Source organism: Gymnoscopelus microlampas (assembly GCF_963454915.1).
Source record: "Gymnoscopelus microlampas genome assembly, chromosome: 11".
Taxonomy (NCBI): domain Eukaryota; kingdom Metazoa; phylum Chordata; class Actinopteri; order Myctophiformes; family Myctophidae; genus Gymnoscopelus; species Gymnoscopelus microlampas.
In genome coordinates, this window is record NC_139948.1 from 22426393 (window position 1) to 22439392 (window position 13000).

General features: G+C 41.8%; 1 protein-coding gene across 1 annotated transcript in view; it reads left to right on the forward strand.

Moving 5' to 3' along the window:
• The first annotated feature begins 3147 nt into the window (after nt 1-3147).
• Nucleotides 3148-13000, forward strand: part of aoc2 (amine oxidase copper containing 2) — a 10175-nt gene continuing 322 nt past the window's right edge. The window contains exons 1-7 of the mRNA XM_084072117.1: nt 3148-3971; nt 7168-7374; nt 7628-8270; nt 8819-8937; nt 9445-9611; nt 9784-9916; nt 11137-13000. The exon at nt 11137-13000 is cut by the window's right edge and continues 322 nt beyond it. Coding sequence (XP_083928243.1) covers nt 3252-3971; nt 7168-7374; nt 7628-8270; nt 8819-8937; nt 9445-9611; nt 9784-9916; nt 11137-11421 — 2274 coding nt within the window. The 5' untranslated portion in view covers nt 3148-3251 and the 3' untranslated portion in view covers nt 11422-13000. The remainder of the gene's footprint in view (nt 3972-7167; nt 7375-7627; nt 8271-8818; nt 8938-9444; nt 9612-9783; nt 9917-11136) is intronic.

Genomic DNA, 13000 nt, shown 5'->3' on the forward strand with positions numbered 1-13000 from the left:
ATGCGTTTCTTAAACTCTAAATTAATACATTCCTTTTTTAACTGTTTTAACTACTCCTGCAATTACATTTATATGAAATAAATCACAACACCCCCCTATAACATTAAAAAAACGCCCAGTGGTGGACAAAGTCCTCACATTTTCAACTTAAGTAAAAGTATCAATACTGCAATGTAGAAGTACTCTGACACAAGTAAAAGGCCTAAAGTACAAAAGTATTGCCATCAAAATATACTTAAAAGTTCCAAAAGTACAAGTACTAAAATGTTTGAAAATAGCTCATCATCAGGCTCACAACGCGTCGCCATGCGTTGTGAAAATAGCAGATCTACAAGCTCACAATGCCTCGCAATGCGTTGTGAAAATAGGGAGATGGAGAGAGAGAGAGAGAGGGACGGAGAGAATACTCAAATACCTTGAGTAAAAATAATTCAGAGTACTCAAAATGAGTAAAAATACTTAAAAGTACTGAAAATTAGTAAAAATACTTAAAAGTACTGAAAATGAGTAAAAATACTTCAAAGTTGAAAAACAAAGTACAAATACTTAAAGATTGATAAAAACACTAAAAATACCTAAAAGTTGAGAAAAACAGTAAAAATACTTAAAAATAGGGGGGGCGCCACGACGGGGCGCGCGCGGGGGAGAAACCGCGCGACAGGACGTGCATTAACCCCAACTTTGCAACTACTTTCGCCTGCGCCCTTCACCGGGTATGGTCTAGTTCTCAATAATTTACTGCTATTAAGCAGCTGCACAAATTGCCTACCTTTTTTGATTCAACTTTCATCCAGATGTTACTGTAGGCCTATTTTGTCTCCTTTTACATGCTGTTGTAAACTGCAGGAGAATATGTGAGATGTAAACCTGATTAAGTGTTTGTTCGTTGTTCCCTACTAGGTCTGGCAAAAACTCCCATGGCTACTCACTTACATCAAAACCTCACAGAGAGAATGCTGGCCCTACGCCTGAACTGGGGAAAGGAAAAAAGATACTCCCAACGGCGAACAATTAAGGACACAGTGGGCGACGGCAACCCAATCAAGATAACGATTGTTTTCCCTGCAACCCCACAGAACTAGAGAAACACTTCTCCGTCCATTGTTGTTGTTCTGGACCCGTGTGTCCAAATTAGTGAGTGTGAGAGAGTAGCCTATGAATGAGAAGGAAATGGAGTGAGAGATTTGTGTCACCTTAGGTCAAATAGGTTGCTATTTGTGGCTATCCGCTTAGATTAGTTTTTCACACAGTAAAGCCTGAGTGTTAACTAGAGAAAGTGCCCCTTGGAGCACAGGTCTCCGCCAGGTCAGGTAGGTTATTGTGGGCCAGCAATGTTTGGAAATCAGTCATTATAGAGGTGAGGGAAATCTGTAGAAATTGATTGATGAAGTTATTGCATAGACACAAATTATGTTGATTTGTTGGAGTGTAGAATATAGTTTTGTGTTTGCAATCGGACGCAGTGTTCATGATTTGAGGCATTTTGTTCAAAACGAGCCACTCCTGTAAACCTTAGATGCCTATATAGCCAATCAGCATGCTTGCCTCTTTCTTACGTAATATTTGACAATTTGGCCAATTTGGTAATAGTCTTAAAAGTAATTAAATTGTAACTTTAGAAATGTGCAGATACCCTGTATACACTTATACTGTATGTTGGTTTGTTTACTGTTGAGTGAGAAACAATATTGCACAATAAGCTAATCATCTGGAGGCCCCTTGGCTCTTCCACGTTTTGACGATTTGCGTGATGTTTGGACAAAATCTGTCGGAGTAATATCAAAAAATGTGTTTTACGAAAATATGCAGAATGTTATGTTGCGTTCACACAGGAGGCAAAGATATGTTTTTCATTGCGTACAAAGTCAGTGCAAAGGCGCTAACGTGACGTTGCATCGGGCGGCACACATGAGGAGAACATTGTGTCACGCATGATACAACAAGTGCAACATTTGCTCTTTCTCATCTTGGCTGAAGTTGAACGATACCAACTCGGGTGAAGCTTCGCCTCCTGTGTAAACACAGATTAAGAAGCCAGGATCATACCAAACAGCGTTGAAAGTAAAACAGGCATAACTCAAGCTCTGTTTGACTGCAGCCATTAAATTATTTACACATTATGCCTCATGAGGAGCACATTTTCCTCAAAGCTCTGCCTACTTTTCGGTCATTTAGAGTTTTATGAAAAACACTTGGATCAATTACGTACAATCCCAGCATAACAAAAATGTGTACGTCAAAAAATGAAACCTCCATGAGCCAGTGAATATTGATGAGATTGTGGCTTTTCAGAGAAAGGCAAGGAATGCATGGATGCTTTCACGTCGTGACACACCACTTTGCATGCTTAGCAGCAGACATAAGCATGCTGCAGCCCTTATTGGCCTATAAAACAACATGGTTGTGGTATAGAGATCATTTACCATTTAGCCCCAAAGGCCATGCTAATTTTTCTGAAACTTCATCATACAATGATAGACCACAGGACCACTGGAGGAAGATGAAGCTGATTGATCACATGGAGTTATAGCTATATTGTAACTTTGAAATGATATTGTCCGGTATGAGTAATTTCTTAAACTTTACTAATAAGATTTTGCTGTGTAGCCCATAGGCCTACACTTGTGTTTGTTAAAGGTAGAGTAAGTGATATATATATATTTTTTGTAAAAAAGGTTAAAGTACTATATTCTGATAGTAATCATTGCTACAGAGTGTTTGTTCAGGGTTTCTCCAGCTCTATAGTAAACAGAATATAGTACATTTTGAGGTAGGTGACAACATTTAAACCAATCAGGAGAGAGCACTGAAAATGCATTTTCTGTTTAATAAAGAGCTGGAGAGACCTGGGAGACTCCTTTTACTGAACAAACACTGTATAGCAATGAGCAGGCCTATTATCAGAATATAGAGCTATTTAACACAATTTTAACCAAAGTAAATCACTTACCCTACCTTTAAGTAGCCTATGGTCAGATTTTTTACATTTTTTTGATTTGATGAAAAAACATGCATGAGCTTTTTTTGCTGATAGCTCAGCTGGTTTCAGATACTGGGAAAGAATGCATTTCTGAGGGGCGTTGAGAGGGGCAGGGTGTTTAGAGATGGATGTAGACTAGAGACATTTGGGGTGGGTCTCTTCTTCCCAAATCATTTTGACCACTGGCTTGTGGCTTGCAGGGTGCATCTCTCTCCCCTCCCTCTCCTCTCTTCTGTGCGTGCGTGGTGTGGAATGATAGCTCTGGGCAGGGATGAATTCTTTACTGAAATGGGCGCTCATTCTCTTCGTCCTCATCTCTGTAATACTCAACATAGTCCTGATCTTCATCAGCTCAGGCAGCAACAAGGTTCCCAAATGCGTCGGCAAGTCGTCGCGCCCCCCGCATGGGAAACATGACGAGCGTAGCCGGGTGTTCGCTGACCTCACCCGGGAGGAGTACCTGCAGGTCCGGGACTACATGCTCGGTCAGAAAGACCTGGACATAATCAACCGTCCGCTCGCAAAACCCTCGGATAACTTCTTGTTCCTCATAGACCTCTCTCTGCCCAAGAAGGCAGAGGCGCTGCGCTACCTGGACGGCAAAGACAGCAAGGAGCCGACGAGAGAGGCGACCGTGGTGGTCTTCTACGGCTCAAAGGGTCTCATCAAGGAGTACGTGGTGGGACCTCTTCCCAAGACGTCCTACCACAGAGAAGTCACCCAGGAGAGGTACCACGTCGCCGATCTGCCCATCTCCGCGCGCACGGTCACCATCGGGGAATACGCGCAGATGTTCGTCTTTCTGGAGAGCGAGGTGTTCTCGAAGCTCGGTAAACTCTTGAAGGAGAGTTTCGACGCGGACACGAACAAGAAGCTGAGTCCGTTCGAGCAGATGCCCCGCGGGGTGAAATCTGGAGACAGGATCACGTGGGTCTCTTTCTTCAGAGACGTGGCTGGGATGTACATTAACCCGGTCGGATTGGAAGTGCAGGTCAGTGTGGTGTAAAAGTAACATAAGTGCATTTACTCAAGTATGGTAGAATTTTGAAGTGTTTTTTACTTTACTCTAGTATTTCCAATTTTCAGTAGCCTAGGCTACTTCTAGTCTCCACTACATCTCAGAGGCATGTTGTACTTTTTACTCCACTACAATTATTTGAAAACTTGAGTCACTAGTTACTTTTTTCATTTTGATTATCATTACAAAACATTAACCACTTCAGCCCTCTATTTTGGCCATTTGAAAATAGCCGATCTACAAGCTCACAATGCCTCATGATGCCAGGCATTGAGCTTGCTATTTTCAAAACATTTTATACATTTGAAAACTTATGAAATGTGACATTCTGCATAATGTGTGTATACTTTCTACTTTAGGTGCTTTAAGTAGCCTACATTTCGATGCCAATACTTTTGTAGGCCTACTTTTACTCAAGTCAATTTAGAATTCCTGGAATTACTAACCAAATAACAGAGAATTTGGTAACACTTGCTCATAAGGGGTAAATTCATACACGTTATTAGCGCTTAATTTAACGCTTAATTCATGATTAACTAATGCATGAAATCACCATTAATTGTCTTCGCCAGGCCGAAAGGCACCGCCGAGACTATGTTTTGCACCCTGTCTGTCCGTCCATCTGTCCGTGTGTCCATCTGTCTGTGAGCAGCTACAGTAATCTCTGGCACTGTTGGTGGCTGTCACTGCAAAACTGTGCACACACCCTGGATGCCAAAGCCGAACCTCTGCCCCAAATGTTTTAGATTGGACTTCTATAGCACAACCAAGAGGCTGACTTTTGTAAAACACATTTTTTGATAATACTCTTCAGAATTTGTCCAAAAATCACGCAAATCGGCACATAGTATCTCTATAGTCATGTGATCAAGATGGATGTGTCCGTATGTTATATTCCATTTTATATTCCATGCTAATTGGCTAACATTGGCTCCCAAAGTTTTCAGGATAGGTCCGTTTTGAACAAAATGTCTCAAATCATAAATGCAGCGTGCGGTTTCTGTGAAATTTTGCACGCACATTCCCACTAGGCCAAGGAAGAAATGCTTTTTCACATTGGCTTGTTATAGCGCCACCAGCAGGTCTAATTTAGCAATACACATTTTTGGAACAAAATGCCTCAAATCATGAATGCAGTGTCCGCTTGCCATGAAAGGCCTAAGAAGAAATGGCACCCTTTTCACATTGGCCTATTATAGCGCCACCAGGAGGCCACGATAAGTTAGCTGACCTGGCTAGCGGAGACCTGTGCTCTGAGGAGCACTTTTTCTAGTTCATCATGAATTCCTTGTCTTCTGATAGCTAGGAAAATCTTGAGTCTGAAATTCCGCGCCACGGTTAAAGTTACCGTGGCGCGGAACCAAATATGAGGAGAGAATACGTAGTTCAATACATTGCTTTATTCAGAGAATGCATTCTGATACGTACAGAGTAAATTTAAGCAACAGTTTACATACAGGCAATGTCACTCAAGGGAGGAAGAGAGAGAGCTTGATACCTCATTATAGAGAGAAAGGGGCCCTGTGATCTTTCCGTACCAGGCACCTGGAAAGCGTAAGGCTGCAATAATATGATCTCATCTCATGTTGATAAACACAGTTTAGATTTAAGGTCATACTGACATATGAAATTATATTTATCATCTTCATCATCAATTAATGTTGAAGTATATACTTAACCAAATTAATATATCATTAGTTAAGCATGTTATTCCAACTATAAAGAAAACATCACATGGATGCAACTGGGACGTATCATCAGTGTTGTAGCCTGGGGTCATAGAGCGTTTCGGGTCTCGCAACAACATACACCCTCGCCCATGTGACCCAGCCAGGGTTGATCAAGCCCCGACTTACGTCCCAGTAGCTACCCACGGTCAGTCCTATAGCTAAGACAGGGCCACTCAGTCCGCTTCTCCGCAACTACTCTGCCGGGACTCGGGGAGGCTCTGGCACGTGGAGGGACTAGGCTCTGTGGGTTGTCCCCTGGCCGGGCTCCTCCTTCGTCTCACCAGGTCCAGGACCTGAGCGCTGCACCAGATCCGATGCACCGCCCCGATCCAAACATTTCCTTCTGGCGTGATGGTTCCTTGGGCCGTGGTGGTACTGCAGGCTCCACTTGCGGCTTGCTTGAATGGCCCTCCTAAAGGCCTCACCGTGGGTTTGTTGGGCTTCTTCCTCACGGAAGACACAGGCTGGGGCGCTAACCCATACTGCTCCCGGGAGCTCCCACAGTTACTTAATACATGAATTCATATGCGACCATATGGACCACAGGTGGTGTGTTTGTAGATCTGCTTTTATCGGTCAGTTCTATGCCCAGGATGAGTGCTCATAGGCGGGTATAGGATTAGTGAGGAGACTCGAGGGGTTTCTTCCCAAGGTAATTTCGCATCCTTACTTGTCTCCTCTAATAAAGTCACAACAATTTCATCATGAACTACTAGTTAATACACAATTACTTATTAGTTAATTACTAGATCTTTGGACGCCAAAGTAAAGTCACTGCAATTTCATTATTAACTATAATGTTTAATTAATACTGAAATCACAAATAACAAAACCAGACACCTTTTATATTTCAATTGTCTTTATTGATCCTATACAAGCCCCACCGACTACATGAGTCATTTCCAAGCCCCATTGACAACCATAATAACATAATACATAATATACTGCACATACATACATAATTTATTAATTTAATAAACAAAAGAATAGCATACAGTGCCAGTTTTGAGAAAGTGAGACAGTCCAACTTGGGAGACCCCGATGCCCCACATGGAAGTTTTGAAACAACCAGTATCAGAGACCTCCTCACTAATCCTACCCACCTATGAGCACTCATCCTGGACATAAAACTAACCGATAAAAGCAGATCTACAAACACACCACCTATGGCCCATAATAGGGTCGCATATGAATTCATAGTTACTTAAACATTAATTGATGATGAATGACAAGGAATTCATGATGAATGACAAGGAATTCATGATGAATTTATGATTAATGAATGCTTAAATAACGTATTAGTTAATCATTAATTAAGCGTTATTTAATCGTTAATTACGTACCCCTTATGAGCAAGTGTTACCGAGTATTTCTACATTGTGATATTGATACGTTTTAAATAATAAATGCGAGTACTTTTTCCACCACTGGTGCTGCAGGTCAACCACCAACACCTCAACAGGTCCCACTGGAGCGTGGAGAAGGTGATGTACAACGGCAAATACTTCGATTCGATAGAGGATCTGAAACGACAGTACGACAACGGTACAGTGGAGAAAATCACTTACATGGAAACGCGCGATTACTCATCGCTGAAACCGCGACGTAAGCCACTGCAGCTGAGTCCCCAGCAGCATTACGCAGAGGTAACTTAACTGTTTACTGTTTACTGTACATATTTTTCTTTTTGATTACTACTCATTTATATGATGTTTTTGCATAGTATTGTATATTTGTCTGTCATTAAATGTTTCGATGAATTGAATACACATGGACCCCAATGGAAACAAGCCACAGTGCTTTCTTGGGTTTAATCCTTTTAGCATCCTTTTGTATTGAACTGTACGTTCTGTGCTTTTTTTGGCAAACTGTTAATAAAGTATTCAATCAATCAATCAGGGGAAACGCTTCAGCGTCAAGGACAACCACGTTCTCTACCTCGACTGGAGCTTCGCCTTCGGCCTGAGCTCGCTCACCGGCATGAGGGTGTTCGACGTGCGCTTCCGGGGCGAGAGGATCGTGTACGAGCTGAGCGTACAGGAGGCCATGTCGGTGTACGGTTCGGTGACACCCGGCATGATGATGACCAAGTTCTTGGACTCGAGCATCGGAATCGGCCGCTTCGCGCACGAACTCGTCCGCGGGGTGGATTGCCCCTACGCGGCCACGTACGTCGACACGTACCGCTACATCGACATCCACGAACCCGTGAGGTTCAAGAACTCCATCTGCATCTTCGAGCACAACGTTGGCCAGCCTCTCCGTAGGCACTTCTCTGACTTTTTCCACAACAGCTACGGAGGAATGGTGAACAGTGCCTTGGTGTTCAGGACCATCACGGCTATTGGGAACTATGACTACATGTGGGATTTCATCTTCTACCAGAGCGGCTCGGTGGAGACCAAGGTGCACGCCACCGGCTACATCTCTTCTTCCTACCTGGTGGAGGGCAGCCTGAAATATGGACACCAGGTGGCGAAGAATGTCCTGGGGAACATTCACACCCACTTCATTAACTTCAAAGTGGATCTGGATGTGCTGGGTGAGTAGCCTAGACAGACAAACCTGTAAGTCATGGGTTAAATAGTGTTAATTTTTTTTTTAAATATATATATATATATATATATATATATATATATATATATATATATATATATATATATATATATATATATATATATATATATATATATATATATATAAAAAAAAAATGCCCTCTTGTGCCTCTGTCACTGAGAGCATCCTTGCTGTGGAAGGAACTCAACATTTCAAACATATAGTTTCTCAGTCACAACCAAAACAGAGTGGAAAAGGGCAACCTTTGATGGTTCACAGAATAGATAGAATGGGATGGCCGTTGGGACTGAGCTGGAACTAAGGGATGATGCCTTTGAAGTTAGAATACAATTTACCACACATGATAATAAATCTATCAAATGCTTACCCAGTACCCACCTTTGGGTTGGATTGGGTAATGGGATTATGCTCAATTCCAACATATTATATAAATCCATCTTGGTTGAAATTATTCACCACAGTTCACTTTTATGTGTACATAAATAAGGCATTTTTGTGTTTGGTGTTCTCCAGGAGTGAAGAATGTGTTCCAGACCAAAGACATGCAGTATGTCAACACGTCTCTGCCCTGGATGCCTGAACGTTACGCCATGGTGCCTCAGCTGGTAGAGAAACAGATCAACACAGAACAGGTCAACTGTCACTGTTAACTCAAATAATAGTTTTTCACAGCACAAAATGCTTCATTAGACTGTGTGACATTGAATGGGAAATACAGGAAAAGTAGGTTTTAATGACTGTGCTGGTTCTTTTTTTTTATTTATTCTAACTTGTATAATATTCCATAATGATTATTCTTAAGGAAATGTCTTCTTTGTGGACAAGTAAATGACACAGCTCAAACATTTTAGTAGAAAGGGCTTGCATACTGTACATATTGACTGTGTTGAGTTATTTGAAACATTTGCATGGTCTGGGCACTAGCTACAGTAAATAGGTCAACCAATATAATACATTATGTTGTGTGGCTATTACATTTTGGAACATGTAATGCAATGCTCTTAAGTCTATATATTTGTTAGTGATGGCCAGGCATTAGTGGTACTTACACAATATCACACTGTGTCAAATACCCCACTTCTGACACTATTGGGTTAAAAGTGATTTGACCGCATTCCTGACCTTGACTCACTTCATAGGAAGCAGCCCTGCGTTACGACACCAAGACCCCTCGCTACCTCCACATTGCCAGCAACCAGACCAACCGCTGGGGACACAATCGCTCCTATCGGCTTCAAGTGATCAGCTTCACCGGGGACCACCTGCCAGAGAGCCAGCCTGAGGAGAGGTCTATGTCCTGGGCTAGGTGAGAGGACAGGGTCCCCTGCTTGGTCCAAAACTCATGGTGGCATATAATCGGAAATGTAAATCTATTTCAAATTGACGCTGTATCAATAGTGTATGTACTTTCTTTTGCCTTTATTGTTAAAGCCACATGGAGCAGAAAATTAACATAACCAGTCTTTATCTCTATTCAGGTATAAGGTAGCCATCACTAAACATAAGGACTTGGAGCAGACCAGCAGCAGTCTTTACAGTCAGAACAACATCTGGACACCAGCTGTGGACTTCAGCAAGTACATTGAAGACAATGAAAGCATCAACAACGAGGTCAGTCTCTGTGTGTGTGTGTGTGTGTGTGTGTGTGTGTGTGTGTGTGTGTGTGTGTGTGTGTGTGTGTGTGTGTGTGTGTGTGTGTGTGGACCGACCAAATGTATTTCTTCAAGTTTTATACTTTTTGAAATATTTAACTTAAATGTTATAATGGAAGTCAAAAGAGGGGGGGGGGGGGTGTCATAGATCACTGACAGCATAGACTGGCCACATGACGTCAATACTATGATGTCAGCCATCAACATATTTGATTTGATTCATTGGCCTACTGGCAGCATGTACAACGCGTTTGGCACTGATGGGGAGAGTGGTTTGTGTAGCGGTCCCGGCTGGCCATTAAAAGGCTGAAGTCTGACTGATGATTTTTTGGTGGTTCTTTATTAAATCAACGTAGAAACTGGCGATGAAAACACAAAATACATAACATAAATCAATACAATAATCCATTAACGTCATCAAATCTCAAATGGCACAATACATTTTCCCATAAATCCATGGGCCTATATCACAAAATTAACTTACAGAATGCATAAACCATTCTATAGAAAAATACATGAAGGTAAATACATGAAAAAGGTACAAACTATAGCAATAACCCTCAGATAATAAAAGCCAACAATAAGATCACTCAGATAACAATAAGATCATATAAACAGTGCAACAAAACCATCAAACAGAGACATATACCTTGTTCCCCTTCCAGCTAGGTGCTAATTGTGGTAGACAGTGGCATGGTGTGTGGCTTCCATAGTTTGTCATTTTAACCTTCCGTCCGTCCGTCACCCATCCTTCCAGGGTCCATTGGCGTCCGTCCTTAACCCATCCTTCCAGGGTCTATTAGTTTACAAACATTTGCAACACTGTACAGTCCTTTATGCTCTAGTCACCACCAAGCCCATCTTATTGTTTGCTGCAGCCCCACCCTGGCATCAGCACCAGGTGAACTTGATTACTCTAATTGCAGCTGATTTGCTCCTGTGAGCAGGAAACTCTTCAAGTAAAAGCCTCACAGACCTGATGTTTTGGCAGGAAGTCCTTCAAAATAAAAGTATCAGGGACACCACATTTATACTCCTGGAAACCCCCCTTCGGGTCCGTTACAGTTTGTGAGATTAGCCGTGGACAGATACACAAACAGGTCGAAAACATAATCCCACCTATTGTAGTTAAATCATTCAACATGATCTTGGTATTTGTTTTGCATGTTCCTTTTTCAGGACCTGGTTGCCTGGGTAACCACTGGCTTCCTCCACATCCCACATGCTGAGGACATCCCCAACACGGTAACCGTGGGCAACGGGGGCGGGGTTATCCTGCGCCCCCACAACTACTTTGACGAGGACCCGTCCATCCATTCTTCTGATTCGGTGTACGTCGGCCCCGGGACCGAGCAGAGCTGTGACAACAACAGGATGGCATGCCTTGCTAAAGAGACCTGCAGCCCCGTGCTTGAACCCTTCACCTATGATGGCTTTGCGGGAGCCATGAAGTTTGAGGAGTGATTCTCCTTTCTTTTGTCAAATAGACTAGTGTATCCCAAACACTGGTTCAGGACCTATATTGTTGGGTCGCCGACCACTTTTCATGGTTCGTGGGTATATTGTTTTGCCTTTCTTGACATTTGTTTTCATTATTATTTTCAGAAAATAATATATAAAATCAGAATTTCCTATTAAAAAAAAAAGGCAATAATTTTCCCAAAGAATTTCAGAATTTTTCAACAACAAAAATAATAGTGAAAAAAGCAGATCTACAAGGCTCACAACGTGTTGTGTTGCGACGCGTTGTGAGCTTGTAGATCAGCTTTTTTTCATTCACTATAGTGCTTTTGTGACACCAAATGTATCTTCTGGGTCTCAGCTGAAAACATTTGGAAACCAATGAATTACACCCTTTGGAGAGAGTGTGTGTTGGACTGTGCATGATTTAGCTTTACTATGTTCATCTTTACAATCTGGTCTGTATTTACGTTACGCACTCAGTACTTTAGGGTGCAGTTTCAGCATATCCATCATTGTAGATTATGGACAACGTATGTTGTGTTAAATTAATCTGGTCTACTCACAAGAAAATAAGTTGAAAATGTTACAGTATTTCCACTGCTGCAACAAAGAGGAAATTCCTAACTAAACATCACAATGGAAACACATTTTTCAAGGTTTAAAAAAAATACCACTTTTTTTTTACATCAACCTTTTATATAATGTGTATGTAAAGATAACAATGGGAATACTGTTATATTATCAATAACATCTTTAATTATTTGGAGGCCCTCTTGCAATATCCCAGCAGTGGGCCCCGGCCCACAGGTTGGGAATCGTGGAGCTAGGACGCTAATGTCATGCTTTTAAATCCATTCTCAAACATAAAGCCCCGTGAAATGTTGAGATTCTGGGGTCAACCTAAAAAACAAGTCACACCTAAATTCCATAATTTTGTTTTATATTGTAAATAAGGTTTGTAAACGAGTCAGCGGTTGAAATCTTTCCATCGTCTTTACTTTGTCTACTCCACAAGGAAAGAAGCACTGAGCAGACTTATGTTTATTTGCTTGTTTTGTTCCAGTGTCCCATGAGAACGCCTCCCCATGAATTTCTCATAACTCACGTAGGCCTGTTGTTAAGAATAAGGTTTTTGCACGCTCTGGCAAAGGTCAATGCAGCCAATAACAAAATGTCCTGCAGTATGTCACTTATATATCAGCTGGACATTGTTAACAACCCACCATTGCAATGTTTTGAGGACATTGTACAGTTAAGCCTGACTTAAGCTCACAATGCCTCGCAGTAGATAGGCTATTTACGATGTGCGACACCATCGTATGACTGAGCATGACTTAGGCATTAGCCTCCTTCACACTACTGTTGGACCATTCACTCTGAGACACAGCCCCTCTCTGATGCACGACAATATCACTATAGACAGTAAAAGCCTCAGTGTATTTAATCACATAATCACCTATTCTGGGGGCGAACATTTGGCAAAAATAGATCTACAAGCTCACAGCACGTCGCGGACCAAGTACAAACAAAGTATATAGGGTTTAAATGGTAAACTGAGAGTTACACATGGATGAATGAA